Here is a 22,394-nt window from a genome sequence, read left to right as displayed (position 1 = left end):
CAAAGTGCTGGGATTACAGGCTTGAGCCACTGCACCCGGCCTTTTGTTTGTTTTTTGTTTTGTTCTGAAACAGGGTCTCACTTTGTCACCCAGGCTTCAGTGTAATGGAGCAAACATGGCTCACTGCAGCCTTGACCTTACAGGTTCAAGTAATCATCCCACTTCAGCCTCCTGAGTAGCTGGGACTATAGGAGCATGTCACCATGCCTGGCTAATTTTTTTTTTCTTTCTTTCTTTTGAGATGGAGTCTTGCTGTTGTCGCCCAAGCTGGAGCCCAATGGCATGACAGCGCACTGCAACCTCCACCTCCTGGATTCAAGCAGTTCTCCTGCCTCAGCGTCCTGAGTAGCTGGGATTACAGGCGTGTGCCAGCATCCCCAGCTAATTTTTTTTTTTTTTTTGAGACAGTCTCACACTGTCGCCAGGCTGGAGTGTAGTGGTGCAATCTCAGCTCACTGCAACCTCCACCTCCCGGGTTCAAGCGATTCTCCTGCCTCAGCCTCCCGAGTAGCTGGGATTACAGGCGCGTGCCACCACACCAGCTAATTTTTGTACTTTTAGTAGAGACAGCATTTCACCGTGTTGGCCAGAATGGTCTCGATCTCTTGACCTCGTGATCCGCCTGCCTCGGCCTCCTAAAGTGCTGGGATTACAGGTGTGAGCCACTGCGCCTGGCCTAATTTTTGTATTTTTAGTAGAGACAGGGTTTCCCTATGTTGCCAAGACTGGTCTTGAACTCCTGACCTCAGATGATCCACCCACCTTATCCTCCCAAAGTGCTAGGATTATAGGTGTGAGCCACCGTGCCTGGCTGCATTATGTCTTTCTATCTGCTGTCTTCTTTCTTGGTGCCTCTGTCTGTCCCCCGACCTCTTAGCTTCCTATTTTTGGAATGCTCCAGGACTCAAGCCCCTGGATCATTTCCCTTTCTAGACACTCACTCGCTTGGTGATCTCATCTGGTCTCATGACTCATTATGTGTATGCTGATGACTGTCTTTTGGGCATTTCCACTGGGATGTCTCATGAGGTGCCTCAAACTCAACATCTTAAGAATTTCTGCTCCTCTCGAGATCCTATAACAGTTAATGGCAGTTCTATCCTTCTGAGACTCATCCTTGGTTTCCCTTTTTCTTACACTGTTCAGTCATCTTTCAGCAAGCACAACCTTGAAGATACATCCAAAATTCTATCACTTCTCACTATCCCACTGCCTCCTCCCTGTTCTAGGCCATCATCATCTCATATGTTAATAGATTATTGCAACAGGTTCTGGTGTATTAGTCTGTCTAATTAGTCTGTATTAGTCCGTTTTCACACTGCTAATAAAGATGTACCCGCCGGGCGCGGTGGCTCAAGCCTGTAATCCCAGCACTTTGGGAGGCCGAGACGGGCGGATCATGAGGTCAGGAGATCGAGACCATCCTGGCTAACACAGTGAAACCCCATCTCTACTAAAAAATACAAAAAACTAGCCAGACGAGGTGGCGGGCTGTAGTCCCAGCTACTCGGGAGGCTGAGGCAGGAGAATGGCTGAACCTGGGAGGCAGAGTTTGCAGTGAGCTGAGATCTGGCCACTGCACTCCAGCCTGGGGGCCAGAGCGAGACTCTGTCTCAAAAAAAATAAATAAAAATAAAGACATACCCAAGACAGGGCAATTTACAAAAGAAAAGGGTTTATTGGGCTTACAATTCCACATGTCTAGGGAGGCCTCACAATCACGGCGGAAGGTGAAAGGCACATCTCACATGGTGGCAGACGAGAAGAGAGCTTGTGCAGGGAAACTCCACTTTTTAAAACCATGAGATCTCGTGAGACTTGCTATCATGAGAACAGCACAGGAAAGACCTGCTCCCATAATTCAATCACCTCCCACCAGATTCCTCCCATGACATATGGGAATTGTGGGAGTTACAATTCAAGATGAAATTTGGGTGGGGACACAGCCAAACCATATCACTGTCTTTCTGTTTCTCCTTCTTCAGGACACAACAGATAGAGTGGTTCTGTCAAAATGACAGTCAGATATCATCTGCATTTTGCTCAAAACTCTTCAGAGGTGGCTGGGCGCAGTGGCTCACACTTGTAATCCCATTTCAGGAGGCCAAAGCAGGCAGATTACTTGGGCTCAGGAGTTCAAGACCAGCGTGAGCAACATGTTGAAATGATATAAAACGTAGCTAGGCGTGGTAGCCTGTGCCTATGCCCCAGCTACTCCGGATGCTGAGTTGGGAGGATCACTTGAGCCTGGGAGGCTGAGGCTGCAGTGAGCTGCAATTGAGCCACTGGACTCCAACCTGGGTGACAGAGTGAGACCCTGTCTCAAAAAAAAAAAAAAAAAAAAAGCCCCTTCAGTGGTTTTCTATTTAATATGTAATAGAAGCCAAGGTTCTTATTATGACCTATAAGGCCAACATGATCTGAATCCTGTTACTCTTTTGATTTAATCTTTTTATTATATTTTTTGGAGACAGAGTCTCACTCTGTTGCCCAGGCTGGAGTGAAGTGGTGCAATCATGGCTTACTGCAACCGGAACCCCTTGGACTCAAGCAGTCCTCCCACCTCAGCCTTCTGAGTAGCTGGGACCACAGGTGTGTGGCACCACACTTGGCTGATTTTTTTTGTTTGTTTGTTTTTTATGTTGTAGAGATAGGATCTCATTATGTTGCCCAGGCTGGTCTTGAACTCCTGGCCTCAAGTGATTCTCCCACCTCAGCTTCCCAAAGTGCTGGGATTACAGGCGTGAGCCACCGCACCCAGTCTAATCTTTTTCTTACATCCCACCTCGCTATACCACCAATCCCAGGTCACTCCACTTAAGCCACGTTGGCCTCCATGAACATCCCACAGGCTCCTGAATCAGGAGTTCTCGCTGTTCCTTCTGCCTGAAATGTGCTTCTTTCAGATAATCTCACAAATGACACCCTCACTTTCTTTACTTCTTTACTCCAGAGTGCCTTCTTAGTGAGGCTTCCCTTAGCCCCCTGCTTAAAATACCATGTATTTCTTTTTTAATAGAATCCTTTAAACAAAAGAGAGGATGCTTTCCATTCAGGTTATCTTTCTCTAAAAAACACTAATTTGATTTCTTTTTTTTTTTTTTTTTTGAGGCGGAGTCTTGCTTTGTCGCCCAGGCTGGAGTGCAGTGACCGGATCTTGGCTCACTGCAAGCTCCGCCTCCCGGGTTTATGCCATTCTCCTGCCTCAGCCTCTGGAGTAGCTGGGACTACAGGCGTCCGCCACCTCGCCCGGCTAGAAAAACACTAATTTGAAATAACACCGGGGGCACCCTCGCAGAACACAATATGAAAGTATAGGTTGAATATCCCTTATTTGAAATGCTTGGAGCCAGAAGGGTATTCAGTTTCAGATTTTTTTTCAGATTCATTTACCAGTTGACCATCCCTAAGCTGAAAATGTGAAATGTTCTGATAAGCATTTCTTTTGAGCATGATGTCAGCTCTCAAAAAGTTTTGGATTTTGGAGCATTCTGGATTTTTAGAGTAGGAATACTCAGCCTGTAGTAGGATAACAGATCTACATTAGGGAATAATAGAGATCACCCTTGACTCAGTTTTTTGAAAACTGGTAGCTATGCTTAGGACAATGTAATTACTATATAGGACCAAAAATTACAGGGTTAGAGCATACTGGTGTATTGTCCACTTTCACTGCTATTCTGTTTTTGCTTTCCCCAGTGGAAACCTATATAAGTTTATACAACTAATCTCTCGGGATGGGTCAGCTCTTAGAGCTTCTGTCTCTACCTTTTCATCATCTTGGTGTCCAGCTAAGTTAACGACTGCATTGTGAATATTCCATTTGGCATTTTATTTGTGAGGTCTCTGGCCATCAACTCTACTCATGTTTGCTTGTAACCAAAAACTTAATGCATAAGGAAAATAGGAAATGCTATATTTTGGTGTATAAAGTCCCTCTACATTTTTATGATTTGATATCTTTCCAGGCCATAAAGTGAAAAATACTTAACTTCTTTTTTTTTTTTTTGAGGCGGAGTCTCGCTCTGTCGCCCGGACTGGAGTGCAGTGGCCGGATCTCAGCTCACTGCAAGCTCCGCCTCCCAGGTTTACGCCATTCTCCTGCCTCAGCCTCCCGAGTAGCTGGGACTACAGGCGCCCGCCACCTCGCCCGGCTAGTTTTTATATTTTTAGTAGAGACGGGGTTTCACCATGTTAGCCAGGATGGTCTCGATCTCCTGACCTCGTGATCCGCCCGTCTCGGCCTCCCAAAGTGCTGGGATTACAGGCTTGAGCCACCGCGCCCGGCCAAAATACTTAACTTCTTAAAGTAAATAATATATAGGGAGTTCCTAGAGACCCCGTTTTAGAAGAAAAAAAAGCTGCTCCTGATGTTCATATTTATCAGCTGCATGCAGTGTCAGGGAGTGTGAGTAGACCAGTCGAACTCTCTTTTTCCTGTGTTCTGAGACTTTCTAAAGAGTAGGTCTTGTCATAAGGGACTGTGAATAATCACAGAAAGCCTATAGTGACCCTCTTATTTCCTGTCCCTAAATATTTTAAGGAGTCTAAGTCAGTTCAGATACCTAGTGTTTTCAACCCCAAGATACTTTAGGCTACTTTTTTTGTTTAATTCTATTAACTTTTTACATAAGGTTCAAAAATCAAGAAGTTAATTAGTATACAGTGAAGAGTTGTCTTGCCTCATATTATCCCAACTACCCAGATCCTTTCTCCAGGCATTATTGGTCTTCTCTGTATCTTTCCAGAGTGTCTTTGTACATGTACGAGCGACTATAAATTATTTGTCTCTGTCGCCCAGGCTAGAGAGCTGTTGTGCCATCCTGGCTCACTGCAACCTTTGCCTCCCAAATTCAAGTGATTCTCATGCCTCAGCCTCCCGAGTAGCTGGGATTACAGGCATGAGCCACTACACCCGGCTAGTTTTTGTATTTTTAGTACAGGGGGGTTTCATTATGTTGGCCAAGCTGGCCTTGAACTCCTGACCTCAAGTGATCCGCCTGCCTCGGCCTCTCAAAGTGCTGGGATTACAGACTTGAGCCACTGTGCCCAGCCTTGTCTCCCCTTTTTAGACACCATTCTTCACCTGCTTTCTTTTTTTTTTTTTTTTTGTCAAAAAAAGTATACCTCATAGAGACTTTCCTCAAAAATTGTTTACAGCTTTATAATAATTCCATTGTATAGATGTACCATAATTTATTAATCAGGCACTCTTGGCAGACGTGTAGGTTTGTTTCCAGTTTTTTGTTAATAATCTTGCATGCTATGCCCATGTGATAGTACATCCCAAAGTCAATCTCAATTTCATGGGACTGCTGTAAACAGAAAACGACTGGCTGTGACCAAGAGGTTCTACTTTAATTGGTTCACCTAGTATCCTATTCTGAGATGGGCCGTGAATTACTGGAGGATAGGAGAAAATGATGTTATCAAACCTTGGCGGCCAGGAAAACTGTTTCCATTTAGCTTTTTAAGTAGAGAAATTCTACCACATACTGTTACCCTTCAGAAAATTTTAGAGGCATCCTTCACTAATTTTTCTTCCTCCTCCTCCCAGCAGTCCAGTTAGTTACCAAGTATTGTGCTCCTTCCATCCTGTTACCACTTTTCTGTATTCTAATTGATCCTAATACTGGTAATGGATATGGTGTTTTTTGTTTTTTGTTGTTTGTTTTTTCTTATGGAGACAGAATCTCACTCTGTCACCCAGGCTGGAGTGCAGAGGCGCAGTCTCGGCTCACTGCAACCTCTACCTCCCAGGTTCAAGCGATTCTCCTGCCTCAGCCTCTCGAGTAACTGGGATTACAGACCCGTCCCACCACACCCTGCTAAGTTTTATATTTTCAGTAGAGACGAGGTTTCACCATGTTGGCCAGGCTGGTCTCAAACTCCTGACCTCAGGTGATCCGCCTGCCTCTGCCTCCTAAAGTTAATGGATAATGTTTATTGACTACCTGCTGTGTACCAGGCACTTCACTAACTGCTTGTCATGTATTGACCATTTCAATTGTCGTAGCTGCTCTGAGATGATGGAAATACTTCCACTTCAGGCCGGGCGCGGTGGCTCAAGCCTGTAATCCCAGCACTTTGGGAGGCCAAGACGGGCAGATCACGAGGTCAGTAGATCGAGACCATCCTGGCTAACACGGTGAAACCCCGTCTCTACTAAAAAAAAAAATACAAAAAATTAGCCGGGCGAGATGGCGGGCGCCTGTAGTCCTAGCTACTCGGGAGGCTGAGGCGAGAGAATGGCATAAACCCGGGAGGCGGAGCTTGCAGTGAGCTGAGATCCGGCCACTGCACTCCAGCCTGGGCGACAGAGCGAGACTCCGTCTCAAAAAAAAAAAAAAAAAAAAAAATACTTCCACTTCACTGGTAAAGAAACTGAGGCTCGGCTGGGTGCAGTAGCTCACACCTGTAATCCCAGCACTTTGGGAGGCCCAGGTGGGCGAATCACGAGCTCAGGAGATCGAGACCATCCTGGCCAACATGGTGAAAACCCGTTTCTACTAAAATACAAAAAATTAGCCTGGCAAGGTGGTACACACCTGTAGTCCCAGCTACTCAGGAGGCTGAGGCAGGGGAATCGCTTGAAACTGGGAGGCGGAGGTTGCAGTGAGCCAAGATTGTGCCACTGCACTCCAGCCTGGTGACAGAGCAAGACTCCATCTCAAAATGATAATAATAATAATAGAAGAAGAGGAAGAGTAAAAGAAGAGGAAGAAGAAGGAGGAAGAAGAGGAAGGAAGGAAGGAAGAAGGAAAGAAGAAAAAGAAAAACTGAGGCTCAGGGATTGTATATCTAAGAGGTGGTACAGTCAAACAGCTATGAAATGCTCTCAGTTCTTAAAAAGTTAATTAGGAGAGATAGGAAACCCTTCCTTCAAACTAGAAATGCTACACTAGTCCAGAGAAGGCAGAGGAAAAAGTGGGTGGAGGAAATGGAGATTTTTATGGAAGAGGGATATAGCATATAGGTGGATAAATGGAGTTAGTTGTAAGAACATGCTAGACAGGGAAATAATGAGTAACCCAGGAAGACTGAATTTGCATAGTTGGCAAATGCTGCCAGACAAGTTCGCATTCAACTGTTGCATCAGATTCATTTGGAAAGCTTTTAAAAAATATCGTTGGCTCCTGTTCCCACCCCGAAGCTGCTCCTGAATCAGATGATCTTAGGCAGTGCCTTAGAATCTGTGGTGTTGATACAGATTCTAAGGCTATTCTGATGCATAGCCAGGCCAGGGAATCATTGGCTAAAGAAAGAAGAGGGGCCAGGGGCGGTGGCTCATGCCTGTAATCCCATCACTTTGGGAGGCTGAGGTGGGTGGATCACCTGAGATCAGGAGTTCGAGACCAGCCTGGTCAACATGGTGAAACCTTGTCTGTACTAAAAATACAAAAAACTAGCTGGGTGTGGTTGTGAGCACCTGTAATCCCAGCTACTCGGGAGGCTGAGGCAAGAGAATCACTTGAACCTGGGAGGCAGAGGTTGCAGTGAGCAGAGATCGTGCCGTTGCACTCTAGCCTGGCCAGCAAGAGTGAAACTCTGTCCCAAAATAAAGAAAGAAAGAGAGAGAGAGAGAGAGAAAGAGAGAGAAAAGAAAGAAAAAGAAAGAAAGAAGGAAGGGAGGGAGGGAGGGGTATAGGGGGTGACTAGAGCAGGAAGGAAGGAAGGAAGGAAGGAAGATAGGGAGGGAGGGAGGGAGGGGTATAGGGGGTGACTAGAGCAGCGGATGCATTTTCTGAGAAGTGGTAAGAGGTAAGATTAGATGAGTAAGGCCAAATCACATGAGGAAAGGCTGAGCTAAAGAATTTAGAATTGCTGGGCACAGTAGCTCATGCTTATAATTCTGGCACTTTGCAAGGCTCAGGTGGGTGCATTGCTTGAGCTCAGGAGTTCAAGACAAGCCTTGGCAACATGGCAAAACGCCGTCTCTACTAAAAATACAAAAATTAGGGCCAGGTAGGGTGGCTCATGCCTTTAATCCCAGAACTTTGGAAGGCCAAGATGGGCAGATCACTTGAGCTCAGGAATTCGAGATCAGTCTGGACAACATAGTGAGACCCTGTCTCTAAAAAATTAAAAAAAGTGCCGGGCGCGGTGGCTCAAGCCTGTAATCCCAGCACTTTGGGAGGCCGAGGCGGGCGGATCACAAGGTCAGATCGAGACCATCCTGGCTAACACGGTGAAACCCCGTCTCTACTAAAAAGTACAAAAAACTAGCCAGGCGAGGTGGCGGGTACCTGTAGTCCCAGCTACTCGGGAGGCTGAGGCAGGAGAATGGCTGAACCCGGGAGGCGGAGCTTGCAGTGACCTGAGATCCGGCCACTGCACTCCAGCTTGGGAGACAGAGCGAGACTCCGTCTCAAAAAAATAAAAAAATAATAAAAAAAAGTTTTAAAAATATTAAAAAATTAATCGGGCATGGTTGCATACTCCTATAGTCCCAGCTACTCAGGAGGCTGAGGTGAGAGGATCACTTGAGCCTGGGAGGCAAAGGTTGCAGTGGGTTGTGATTATGCCACTGCACTGCAGCCTGGGAGACAGAGGGAGACACTGACTCAATAAAAACAAAAACAAAAACCCAGAGTTGAAACTAGGCAGTGGAAACTTAGTTATCACGTTGATCAGCAGAGATGTGTTAAGAACAGAGGGGATTGTTTGTTTGTTTGTTTGTTTTGGGGTTGAGACAGGGTATATCTCTGCCACCCAGGCTGGAGTGCAGTTGTGTGATTACAATTCACTGCAGCCTTGACCACCTAGGCTTAAGTGATCCTCCCTCCTCAGCCTCCCAAGTACCTGGGATTACAGGCCTGCACCACCACACCCAGCTAATTTTTTAATTTTTTTGTGGAGACAGAGGTCTCACTATGTTGCCCAGGCTGGTCTCAAATGCCTGGGCTCCAAGGATCCTCCTGCCTCAGCCTCCTAGAGTGCTGAGATCACAGCCATGAGCCACTGTACCCAGCCAAGAACGGTTTTAAGCAGACTTTTCTGGCAGCAATAAGCAAGCAAGAAAACCTGCAATAGGAACCAAGCTAAGAGATAGTTAACGGAACTAAGAGTCTTATTACTATTGTGAGATTCTAAAAAAGAAGTGGACATTACTATTTTGTTGTTGTTGAGATGGAGTCTCACTATGTTACCCAGGCTGGAGTGCAGTGGCATGATCTTGGCTCACTGCAACCTCCGTCTTCCAGGTTCGAGCAATTCTTCCGCCACAACACCCCGAGTAGCTGGGATTACAGGCATGCGCCACCATGCCTGGCTAATTTTTGTATTTTTAATAAAGACTTTTTGTTTGTTTTTTTTTTTACCATGTTGGCCAGACTGGTGTTGAACTCCAGACCTCAGGTGATGTACTCGCCTTACCCTCCCAAGTGCTGGGACTACAGGCGTGAGCCACGGTGCCCAGCATGAGATTCTAAAAAAGGATCAGGTATCCTTTGTCTAGAAATATGAATTAGTAAACTTGGAATTTGAGGTTTAACTCTCTTAAGCTTCAGAATTTTTTACTTGTAAAGAATATTGGCCGGGCGCGGTGGCTCAAGCCTGTAATCCCAGCACTTTGGGAGGCCGAGACGGGTGGATCACGAGGTCAAGAGATCGAGACCATCCTGGCTAACACTGTGAAACCCCGTCTCTACTAAAAAATACAAAAAAACTAGCCGGGCGAGGTGGCGGGCGCATGTAGTCCCAGCTACTCGGGAGGCTGAGGCAGGAGAATGGCGTGAACCCGGGAGGCGGAGCGTGCAGTGAGCTGAGATCCGGCCACTGCACTCCAGCCCCGGCGACAGTGAGACTCCGTCTCAAAAAAAAAAAAAAAAAAGAATATTAAAAAGTCATGGCTGGGCATGACTACTGACTGACACCTGTAATCTCAGCTCTTTGGGAAACCCAGGCAGGAGGACTGCATGAGGCCAGAAGTTCCACACCAGCCATTTTCCCCAGGCTGGTCTTGAGCTCCTGAGCTCAAGGGATGTTCCTGCCTTGGCCTCCTAAAGTGCTGGGATTACAGGCATGAGCCCCATCAGGTCTGGCCTGAAGTATTATTTAAAATAAAAATGATAGTATAGGTTGAATATCCCTAACCTGAAAATCTGAAATTCTCCAAAATCTGAAACTTATTCAGTGCTGACACGATGCTCAAAGGAAATACTCATTGGAACATTTCAGATTTTGGATTTTAGGATTAGGGCTGCTGAACCAATAAGTATATTGCATATATCCCCAAGTCTGAAAAAATCTCAATTCTGAAACACTTGTATACCCAAGCATTTCACATAGGGACACTCAACATGTATTTGCTTTTAAAAAAAGAAAAACAAATCACTCTGGAAACAATATAGAACACAGGGGAAGCAGGAGTAGATATAGGGAGATCCCTTAAGAGGCCACTGCAGTAGACCAGATAAGAGGTGATGGTAGCTTGAGCAGGAGGGGACATGGAGCTAAAAGTGGGCAAATACAAGTGATAATTAGGAGGAAAAATTGCAAGAAACTTCATAATGGATTAAATACAGGGTTGTTGAGAGAAAAAAAGGTGTTTTCTTAGGTTTCTGCCCTGGGCAACTGGATGAATGGAAATCCAGTTTGGTAGTTGGGGTGGAAAGGGGTAGGGCAGGGGGAGATGCTCATGATTTTTGTTTGGAATACTGAAGTACTGAATATGTTAAATGGAAGGTGGGATTTCTGCGTTTTGTTTTGTTTTGTTTTTGTTTTGTTTGAGACAGAGTCTAGCTCTGTCGCCAGGCTGGAGTTCAGTGGCGCGATCTCGGCTTACTGCAACCTCTGCCTCCCGGATGATCTCTTGACCTCATGTTTCCCAGATTTCTGCATTTTTAAGAAGTTTTCAGGTGACTCTGATGTATACCATAGTTTAAGAACTATTGATGTTGGCCAGCTGCAGTGGCTCACGCCTGTAATCCCAGCATTTTCAGAGGCCAAGGCAGGTAGATCACCTGAGGTCAGGAGTTTGAGACCAGCCTGGACAACATGGTGAAATCCCATCTCTACTACAAATAAAACCCAGGAGGCAAAGGTTGCAGTGAGCCGAGATCGTGCCACTGTACTCCAGCCTGGTGACAGAGCGAGATTCCATCTCGAAAAAAAAAAAAAAAAAATAAGAGAGAGAAAAAAGAACTGTTGATATAAAGAAAAGGAAATAGAGAATTATTGATGGAGGAGTATCCAACTGTTAGATCAGACAATGGGAATGACACAGAAGACAATGGAAGAAAGTGGTTTGTTTTTGTTTTAGTTTTGAGACAGGGTCTGGCTCTGTTGCCCAGGCTGGAGTGCACTGGTGCAATTACAGCTCACCGCAACGTCCACCTCCTGGGCTCAAGCCATCCTCCCACTTCAGCCTCCTGAGTAGCTGGGACCACAGGTGCACACCAGCACACTTGGCTAATTTTTTAAAAAATTTTTTGTAGAGATGGGTTTTTGTCATGTTGCCCAGCCTGGTCTCAAACTCCTGAGTTCAAGGAGTTTGGGAGGCCAAGATCTGCCCGCCTTGGCCTCCCAAAGTGCTGGGATTACAGATACGAGCTGCCGTGCCCGGCCTATTTAGCTGTTTCTAGGAAATTGACTGGGGTTGGAACAGAGGCTACAAGCATTGCTGTCCATCCTGTCTTGGGCCAGCTCAGCTCTTTTTTATATATATTTTGTGCTAATTTGTTTGCCATAAGACTTCTTTGCAGCAGGGCCAGTGCAACTCTTAACTTGACTTTGTCTCCTTTTATCACTAGCCTTTTGGCCTCAGCAGTGCCACCAATTCCTTTCCTTTTGTGGAATTGGGCCCTGGACCCACTGACCCCAATGCAGTGTATCAGATTAGTTTCAACATCTTGTCTGGATTTCTTTTACTTTTTCCTGAGGCAAGGAGATCAAAACCAAACAGCTGTAGTCTTGACAAGCTATTTTAATAATCACCTAGGGATACTACATTTTCCTCTAGAAATCTAATCTATAATTTTTTTTCTTTTCATTTTTTGTTGTTGTGGTTGTTTTCTTTTGTTTTTGTTTTGTTTTGGTTTGGTTTGGTTTTGTTTGAGACAGGGTCTTGCTCTCTTGCCCAGGCTGGAGTGCAGTGGTATAATCTGAGCTCACTGCAGCCTCTGCCTCCTGGGTTCAAGCAATTCTCGTGCCTCAGCCTCCCGGGTAGCTGGGACTATAGGCACACGACACCACACCTGGCTAATTTTCGTAGAGATTTTGCAGTCTCACTAATGCACCTTAATATAACAGTTTTTCTTGTGAGGTATCACCCTGAGTTCTTTGTCTCACCTCCAGAATGATTAAGGAGCATGGTCACAAGGGTGAAGTTTGAGTGAAAATGTAATAAGCAAAAGGAGAAAGCTCTCTGCAGAAAGGGGAATCCGATCGCTTGGTTACAACTGAATGCAAAATGCTTTAATAAGAAACTGCGGCCAGGCGCTGTGGCTCACGCCTGTAATCCCAGCACTTTGGGAGGCCAAGGCAGGCAGATCACGAGGTCAGGAGTTTGAAACCAGCCTGGCCAACATGGTGAAACCCCATCTCTACTAAAGATACAAAAAATTAGCCAGGCATGGTGGCGGCACCTGTAATCCCAGCTACTGGGGAGACTGAGGCAGGAGAATCACTTGAACCCGGGAGGTGGAGGTTGCAGTGAGCTCACGTGCCACTGCACTCCAACTTGGGCAACAGGGCGAGACTCCGTCTCAAAAAAAAAAAGAAGAAAAAAAAAGAAACTGCTCTTCTCCTTGTAACTGATTAATTTTTCTTATCAGTAAAGCTGTCTGTGCAACTCCCTTTTTCCAACTGTGGGATTGTTTCTAAGCACAAAGCACAGCTTCTCTTGTTTGTGTAACTGTGGGTTTTTTTAGGTAAGCCCCACTGCTCCCTGTACAAGTTCCCGTGGAGCCCACTGTGTATATGCCTGAAAAGGTGAGGAAACTTTTTCCTGGGAGCTCACTAATTATACAAAGAACAAAAAGGCTTCTTTGCTTTACTGGCTCCTTATCTGTCCAGACTTAACTGTGCAGCTGTAGCAGCTGTGATTTTTCAGGCAAGCACTCCTTGGGGCCCAGCCTTAACTGTTTATCTAACGGATTTTCCTTTTCTTTCCCCTCAGAGATGGGGTTTCACCATATTGCCCAGGCTGGTCTCGAATTCCTGAGTTCAGGCAATCTGCCCATCTTGGCCTCCCAAAATACTGGGATAATAGGCGTGAGTCACCGCATCTGGCCATTTTTATTTCTGAAAATTGAGTTCTCTAATATACTTCAATAAAAAAATCTATGTTTCATTTATTAGAAATTTGTTAACCTCATATCAGGCACTGTGCTAGGCACTTGTTATTTCAAATTAAATAAGACACGGCTATGTCAAGGAGCCAGGAAAAACTGATACCTGTATACTTACATACATCCCTGTCTAGCTTTTTTCTCTTGATAAATAGAAGATAAAAAATTGATAGAAGAGAAAAACTGATAAAATTTTAAAATATCTAGACCTGAATTCAACTTCTTTTTGTGAAAAAGAAGGCCAAAGTAATCTCTTTGGTTGAGACTGTAATTAAAGGGATCTTTTAATGTATATATTATGCAGCCCGGATGTTCCCTTTCTTTTTCATGATGCCTCTGCAATTAAGATGCAGATTGCCCCCCAAAGGAGAGTGTCTTTTCTGTGGTCTTAACTCAGATTCATAGATCTCAGCAAATCTATGGATTCGTGGCTTTGTGGGTCCTTAAACCTTCCACAATTATATGCAAAATTATGGAATTTGGTATACATGAGTGCTTTTCATATTTATTTTTAATCCAGAATGGATCAAAAAGAACAGTCATGAAGGATGTAGGTGCCAGACACAGGGCAGAGGTAGCTAGAAAAGTAGATCTTAGGGAAGTTAGGGCCCCTAGCCTCACTAATCTACAAACATGGCATGGCCAGCTTGCCTTGCAAGGCCTCTGTTGAAGGACCCCATGAATTCTTAAAATAGAGTTCTTAATTTTTATCAAATTCTCAAATGATTCTGTTACCCCAAAATATTAAGAATTATTGTACTATTAAAAAATTCATTAGAGACTAGTCCAGACAACATAGTGAGATGTCATCACTACTAAAAATTAAAAAAAAAAAAAAATTAGGGGTGTGGGGCTGGACACAGTGGCTCACACCTGTAATCCAAGCACTTTGGGAGGCCAAGGCGGGTGGATCACCTGAGGTCAGGAGTTCAAGACCAGCTTGGCCAACATGGTGAACCCCCATCTCTACTAGAAATACAAAAATTAGCTGGGCATGGTGGCACATGCCTGTAATCCCAGCTACTCAGGAGGCTGAGGCAGAATTGCTTGATCCTGGGAGGCGGAGGTTGCAGTGAGCCAAGATCGTCCCACTGTACTCCGGCCTTGGCAACAGAGTGAGACTCCATCTAAAAAAAAAAAAAAAAAAAAAAAAAAAATTGTTAGAGACCAGCCCAGGCAACACAGTGTTTCTCCTAAAAACAAAAATTAAAAATTAGGGGCATGGGGCATGGTGGCACACACCTGTAGTCCCAGCTACTCAGGAGGCTGAGGTGAGAGGATCCCATGAGCGCAGAAGTTTAAGGCTGTAGTGAGCTATGACTGAGCCACCGCACTCCAGCCTGTTTGATAGGGCAAGACCCCGTCTCAAAAAACGAAAACAGGCCGGGCGCGGTGCTCAAGCCTGTAATCCCAGCACTTTGGGAGGCCGAGACGGGCGGATCACGAGGTCAGGAGATCGAGACCATCCTGGCTAACACAGTGAAACCCCGTCTCTACTAAAAAATACAAAAAACTAGCCGGGCGAGGTGGCGGGCGCCTGTAGTCCCAGCTACTCGGGAGGCTGAGGCAGGAGAATGGCGTAAACCCGGGAGGCGGAACTTACAGTGAGCTGAGATCTGGCCACTGCACTCCAGCCTGGGTGACAGAGCAAGACTCCGTCTCAAAAAAAAAAAAAAAACAAAAACGAAAACAACAAAAACTTACTAGGTTTTGTTTTATGACTATTTAACATCATTTACTTTTTAGATGTTCTCACTGGAGGAAAGGGAAATTGAAGGTATAATATGGACTTCTCTAATTTATCAATACAATTTTTATATTAATACAGTATTTGAAACTGACATTTAAACATTAGAATTTATTTTTACTTTTAACAATATTGTGAGCATGCTACATTTTTGTTTGTCTTTAGTACCAGGACCCTCTGGTGATAATGGCATCAGTGTTACTATGATCTTAGTGGCCTGGATGGTTATTGCATTGATCTTGTTCTTACTGAGACCTCCGAATCTAAGAGGATCCAACCTACCTGGAAAGCCAACCAGTCCTCATAATGTAAGTATTGCAGATTTTAAATGCTTTTTGGGTAAGGGAATGTATGTGACCTGAGGCAGGGAAGGACTTGGTTTTGACTAAAATACCTAAATTAGTTAAATTACATTTAACTCATAGAGTATTCTACCTATGTAGTTCTATTAAATCTTGCAATTCCAAGATTTAATTGATGGCTTAATCTTTGTGGAGTTAAATGCAGAAAGAAGCACAGACCAGAAGCCGAAAATTAATTTGAAAATGAATTCCTTTTTTTTTTTTGTTCGGACAGGGTCTTGCTCAGCTGCCCAGGCTGGAGTGCATTGGTGCAATCTTAGCTCACTGTAGCCTCTACCTCCCAGGCTCAGGTGATCGTCCCACCTCAACCTCCTGAGCAGCAGGGACCACAGGCCTGCACTAGCACACCTGACTAGTTTTTTGTATTTTTTTGTAGAGATGGGATTTTGCTAGGTTGCCCAGGCTTGAATTCCAATCTTTACTCGCATGAGAAGCATAAAAAATAATCCATTTCATAATCCACAGCAATATTGCTTAAATCTCAATCCTCCACTACTCAGTTCTGTCCACCTCACAGTTGATCCCTTGCCTCTCATGCTTCTAACCCCTAAACTCTTAGTAGCTTCAGCTCAAATGTTTGACCCCCTTCTGGCCTAGCTATTCAGTAGAGACACTGAGCCTGTCTTATTTTATTTTCCTCATTTTCCCATCCTATTTCTCTCAAACCCGTTTTCCATTTCTGTACCACAACAAATCAGCTGAGCTGGCAAAAGGAGAGGTCAGAATCATTCATGTTGATAAATCTTGATAGTCATGATTACAACCATTTTTAGAACCTTCTAAATTAAAACTATGATAAAGTGACCCAACAGGGAGTTTTCAGTACTATCTTTAATAGAAACTCTGTTGGCCAGGCGTGGTGGCTGACACCTGCAATCCCAGCACTTTGGGAGGCCAAGGCGGGCGGATTGCCCGAGCTCAGGTGTTCAAGAACACCCTGGGCAACATGGTAAAACCCCGTCTCTACTAAAATACAAAAAATTAGCCAGACACGGTACCCTGGGCAACATGGTGAAACCCCGTCTCTACTAAAATACAAAAAATTAGCTGGACATGGTGGTGTGTGCCTGTAGTCCCAGCTACTCAGGAGGCTGAGGCTTGAGAATCGTTTGAGCTCAGGAGGCAGAGGTTGCAGTGAGCCAAGATCATACCACCACACTCCAGCTTGGGCTACAGAGTGAGACTGTCTCACAAAAAAAGAACCTCTGTTAAAGGATTCCTTTTAATCCTTTTCAGAACCAGTATTTATGTGTGTGTTTTTTTAAACATTGAATTTGAATATTATCTCTTTAAAAATATTTCCATGAGGCTGGGGGGCACAGTGGCTCACGCCTGTAAGCCCAGCACTTTGGGAGGCTGAGATGGGCAGATCACCTGAGTTCAGCAGTTTGAGACCAGCCTGGCCAACATGGTGAAACCATATTTCTACTGAAAATACAAAAATTAGCTGGGCGTGATGGTGGGCGCCTGTAATCCCAGCTACTCGGGAGGCTGAGGCAAGAGAGTTGCTTGAACCCAGGAGGTGGAAGTTGCAGTGAGCCAAGATCGCGCCATTGCATTCCAGCCTGGGCGACAAGAGTGAAACTTCGTCTCAAAAAAAAAAAAAAAAAATTTCCATGAATATGCCAGTTACCTCAATTTAGCCATTCTACAAATGTATGCATATTTCAAAACATGTTGTATATGACAAATATATACAATTTTTATTTGTCAATTTAAATAAATAAAATGTTAAAATTTATAATTAAAAAAGCTATAAGATGATAGAGCATCATAAAAAAAAAGGGAAAATTTCCATAATAGATTTGCTCTTTTTTTTTTTTGAGATGGAGTCTCACTCTGTCATCCAGGCTGGAGTGCAGTGGTGCAATCTCGGTTCACTGCAGCCTCTGCCTCCTGGGTTCAAGCGATTCTCCTGCCTCCCCTTCCCGAGTAGCTGGGATTACAGGTGCACACCATGTCTGGCTAATTTTTGGATTTTTAGTAGAGATGGGGTTTCACCATGTTGGCCAGGCTGATCTCAAATTCCTGACCTCAGGTGATCTGCCTGCCTCGGCCTCCCAAAGTACTGGCATTACAGGTGTGTGTCACCACAACTGACTAATTTTTGTATTTTTAGTAGAGATGGGGTTTCGCCATGTTGGCCAGGCTGGTCTCGAACTCCTGACCTCAGGTGCTCTGCCTGCATTTGCCTCCCAAAGTGCTGGGATTACAGGCATGAGCCACCGTGCCTGGCCAGATTCACTTGTTGAATACCAAATTATCCCACTAATTCTCTTTTCCAACCTTTACCATGTGGAATTCCTGAAATAATTGTTTCTTTTCTCCAGTGTTGTGGTGTTGATATCAGAAGTTCGGTTAGACTCATTTTTTTATATAAGAGAAAGCAAATATGCCGTGTTAATTGGTCAGTGTTTTGCTTTATTTTAAAAGGAGTAGAACATATGTAGTATAGAAAGAAAAAAAAATCGAAAAGAAAAACATACACAAAAAAGATACATAGCTTGCTAACTTTAAGAAAGAAGGCATTATAGGCCGGGGGCAGTGGCTCATGCCTGTAATCCCAGCTACTCGGGAGGCAGAGGCAGAATTGCTTGAACCCAGAAGGCGGAGGTTGCAGTGAGGCGAGATCGCACCATTGCACTCCAGCCTGGGCTACAAGAGCGAGACTCCATCTCAAAAAAAAAAAAAAAAAGAAAGAAAGAAGGCATTATTAGCACTATATAAAAAGCCTTACACGTATTTTTGTTTTTTCTTGGAGAAGAGAGTATTTATAAAACAGCTTGCATATTGTCTTGATAAAGTGTTTATTCCTTAGCCGTCTTTCTTACTTTTTTTGTATAGCTTTGTTACTTTCATATCAAATAGTAACTTCCTCAATGTTTGGAGCTAAAGAAATAGAATTCTTAATAACCTGACTTAGAAACCATTAAAATGGGCTGGGTGCGGTGGCTCACACTTGTAATCCCAGCACTTTGGGAGGCTGAGGCGGGTGGATCATTTGAGGTCAGGAGCTGGAGACCAGCTTGACCAACATGGTGAAACCCCATCTCTACTAAAAATACAAAAAAATTAACCGGGCATGGTGGCACATGCTTGTAATCCCAGCTACTCGGGAAGCTGAGGCAGGCGAATCACTTGAACCCGGGAGGTGGAGGCTGCAGTGAGCCGAGATCGCACCACCGTACTCCAGCCTGGGCTATAGGAAAAAAAAAAAAAGAAACTATTAAAATGACAGAAATGCAAGATTATACTCTTTTGGGCCTTAATTCATTGTAGGCCAGTGTTTCTAGGAATAGTAGTTCCGCTATCTTAGGAATAAGTAAGAAAATGTGTTGAGACTAATTCCAAGTAGAAATATTGATCACCCCCAACTCAGGCCTCATACATCATTTCAGGGTAAATAAATAAAATCTTGAGAATCTTAAAAACTCTGATCTTTCCTTTATAGTTCACTTGCTTTCTATTGCAAGTTAGCAAAAGTCAATTCAAAGCGGTTTAAAACAAGTGGCTTCATTGATTTACACATCAAAAAAATTCAGAGGTAGGGTCAGTGTTAAGAAAGTTTAACAGTGTCATCAAAGACCCAGTTTCTTTCCTCTTACTATCAACTTCATTCCAAGATGGGCTCCCCTTAGGGTCATAGGATGACTGCCAGAAGCAACTGCAGCCACATGCTTCCTCGTAGACATTCAGTATTGAGAAACAAAAGTCCCTAGCTTCATTTTAAATATACAGTACTTCGCTTAGCCAATCAACCTTAGCAAGAGGGATGAAGATACTTTCATTAGTTTGAAGATCACTCCTGGGGCTGGCGACCCAGTGAGACTCTGTCTCAAAAAAGAAAAAAAAGAAAAATTCCGGAATTGTTTGGCAAGCCTGGAAATTTTACCATTACATTCTCCTGGTTAACCAGTCAAGATGTCCATGCATAATCCTGCAAGTATTGTATCTGTGACACTTTGAAAATTACCATATTAATGCAATGCAGACTGTGTGTCAGCTAATGTGGTTGCTGGCAGGAGTGATAACATCACTGTTATACAGATTCCCTCTCTCTTCCATTCTACAGGGAAAAATGAGACAAATGGTGGAAAATCACAGTGTTATTTAATCTAGTGTTCCCTCATGTAAAAACATATGAAAAGTCCAAATAAGCATATATTTGGGATGGGATGGTGGGGGGCATTGCTGCTCAGTTCTTTCTCTATGTGTTAGATTGGTTGCACTGGGATTTAATAAGTCAATTTTTTAAACAGTAATAAAATAAATGTTAAAAAATTTAAAATTTTTAAAAAGTCAGTTAAATAATTTATTTCTTTCTAATGCCAGGGACAAGATCCACCAGCTCCTCCTGTGGACTAACTTTGTGATATGGGAAGTGAAAATAGTTAACACCTTGCACGACGAAACGAACGAAGATGACCAGAGTACTCTTAACCCCATTAGAACTGTTTTTCCTTTTGTATCTGCAATATGGGATGGTATTGTTTTCATGAGCTTCTAGAAATTTCACTTGCAAGTTTATTTTTGCTTCCTGTGTTACTGCCATTCCTATTTACAGTATATTTGAGTGAATGATTATATTTTTAAAAAGTCACATGGGGCGTTTTTGGTTGTCCTAAACTTACAAACATTCCACTCATTCTGTTTGTAACTGTGATTATAATTTTTGTGATAATTTCTGGCCTGATTGAAGGAAATTTGAGAGGTCTGCATTTATATATTTTAAATAGATTTGATAGCTTTTAAAATTGCTTTTTTTCATGAGGTATTTATAAAGTTATTTCGGGTTGTCTGGGATTGTATGAAAGAAAATTAGAACCACGTTGTATTTACATTTACCTTGGTAGTTAATTTGTGGATGGCAGTTTTCTGTAGTTTTGGGGACTGTGGTAGCTCTTGGATTGTTTTGCAAATTACAGCTGAAATCCGTGTCATGGATTAAACTGGTTTATGTGGCTAGAATAGGAAGAGAGAAAAAAATGAAATGGTTGTTTACTAATTTTATACTCTCATTAAAAATCTCTAATGTTAAGAAAACCTTAAATAAACATGATTGATCAATATGGCAGATGATTTACAGTCCATTATATGACATTTGTAAGCCACTCAACACTAGCCTTACAAGGTTCATGAAAGGAGGAAAACATTAATTCTTTCTGCCTTTGCTGGTATAATCCACATAATAATTTAAGCTATAATTTATTTTTAAAATGAGTGCCTCTTGGGAAGCTTTTTTTCTGTTCTAACACTGCCTGTTAAAATGAAAATCTTTAGACTAGTGTGGTGGCTCACACCTGTAATCCCAGCACTTTGGGAGGCTGAGGTGGGCGGATCATTTGAGGTCAGGAGTTCGAGACCAGCCTGACCAACATGGTGAAACCCTGTCTCTACTAAAAATACAGAAAAATTAGCCAGGCGTGGTGCATGTGCCTGTAATCCCAGCTACTCAGGAGGCCAAGGCAGGAGAATTGCTTGAACCCAGAAGGTGGAGGTTGCAGTGAGCCGAGATTGCACCATTGCACTGCAGCCTGAGCGACAGAGTGAGACTCTCTCTCAAAAATAAATATAAAAATAAAGTATTAAAGCTGTATTAGGGCCTATTAGGTTACTGACATTTGAATGCCTATTTACTTATTTACTCCATTGAGTCCTTTGTTATCCTCTGACCTATAAAAAAATTTAATAAATAACAGGTTTACTTCAAGGGAAAAGAAGGAAAATGCGAAACAAACATATTTTTTTCACTCCTTATCTTATTCCTGTTTGGTGATGGGATGGATTGGGGTAGGAAGAAATGTTAATATGAGAGAAATTTTGAAATGTGTAAAAAAGTAAAAGGTTGTATTGTTTTGCTCAGTTTGAAATAAAGTGAATACCAATAGCACTTAAAAATGTCTGCATGGGCCGGGTATGGTGGCTCACGCCTGTAATCCCAGCACTTTGGGAGGCCGAGGCGGGCGAATCACCTGAGGTCAGGAGTTCGAGACCAGCCTGACCAACATGGTAAAACCTTGCCTCTACTAAAAATGCAAAAATTAGCCAGGCATGGTGGTGTGTGCCTGTAATCCCGGCTACTAGGGAGACTGAAGCAGGAAATTGCTTGAACCCGGGAGACGGAGGTTGCAATAAGCTGAGATCGTGCCACTGCACTCCAGTCAGGGTGACAGAGCAAGACTCTGTCTAAAAATAAACAAATAAATAAAAATGTCTGCATGACCCATGTGGTTATGAAGTTTTTTTCCTAGCAAATGATTGCAGATTATTTATGGGGGCTAGAAGATAATTTGCTATCAACCGTAAGGATTTTTTTCCCCTTAGGTCAGTCTGTTCACTGTTTAGATCTGGTAAATTGCTTGTATGAATTGAATAAATTCTCTGTATCATTGTACTGTTTAATAGTCTCTGGTACAATTGTGATACTCATAAGAGATTTTTTTCCCCTTTATTATGATTACATTCTAGATCATAAACATTGTAAGGGTATCTTTTCGTTATATAATCCAATATTGATTGTTTGAATTCCTCCTTGTACACATCTTGGCTTTGTGCTCAATTTCTTGAAATAATATAACCAACTCTGAATTACTTGTGTTAATAGATGGGTAACATAACACAGGTAAGTTAAATCCTGGATAAATGAGCCCCACAGAATAAAGGTTTTTGTGGCCTGCTGGAAGCCTTCCTAACTCTACAGCTGGTGAAGTAGAGCAGAAAGGGCCAGAATGGCTTAAGATGGAGCTAAATCCCTATAGCATGCCATTTTCTGCTCTTGCCTCTGGAACTTAGAAGGCTTGCCCATATATATATCCTAACAATCTGTTCTCTGAGCTGCTAGAAGGCCAATCCCTGGCAAGAGATACTGATGTAGTCACTGAATCTATGGCTCACAAATAATTGAAAATTGGCTTTGGGGGCTGGGCGCAGTGACATGTCTGTAATCCCAGCACTTTGGGAGGCTGAGGCGGGTGGATCACTTGAGGTCAGGAG

At 43.5% G+C, this 22,394-nt stretch overlaps 1 protein-coding gene across 3 annotated transcripts in view; it reads left to right on the top strand.

Annotated features, from left to right (window-relative positions):
- SMIM14 (small integral membrane protein 14) overlaps window positions 1-20,475 on the top strand; it is an 87,304-nt gene extending 66,829 nt beyond the window's left edge. For 2 of the 3 annotated variants that reach the window (XM_033214022.1, XM_033214021.1), the window contains 2 exons: window positions 15,205-15,347; window positions 19,734-20,473. In XM_033214022.1, the coding sequence (XP_033069913.1) occupies window positions 15,205-15,347; window positions 19,734-19,766 (176 nt within the window). In that variant the 3' untranslated portion in view covers window positions 19,767-20,473. Of the gene's footprint in view, window positions 1-15,204; window positions 15,348-19,733 lie in introns of all 3 variants that reach the window. The other variant, XM_033214020.1, reaches the window with a different exon arrangement.
- Window positions 20,476-22,394: the final 1,919 nt, after the last annotated feature.

This window comes from Trachypithecus francoisi, unplaced genomic scaffold (genome assembly GCF_009764315.1).
Source record: "Trachypithecus francoisi isolate TF-2019V2 unplaced genomic scaffold, Tfra_2.0 Lachesis_group1, whole genome shotgun sequence".
In the NCBI taxonomy this organism is placed as follows: domain Eukaryota; kingdom Metazoa; phylum Chordata; class Mammalia; order Primates; family Cercopithecidae; genus Trachypithecus; species Trachypithecus francoisi.
The sequence above is the reverse complement of the archived record's forward strand: the minus strand, read 5'-3'. Positions and strand labels throughout refer to the sequence as shown.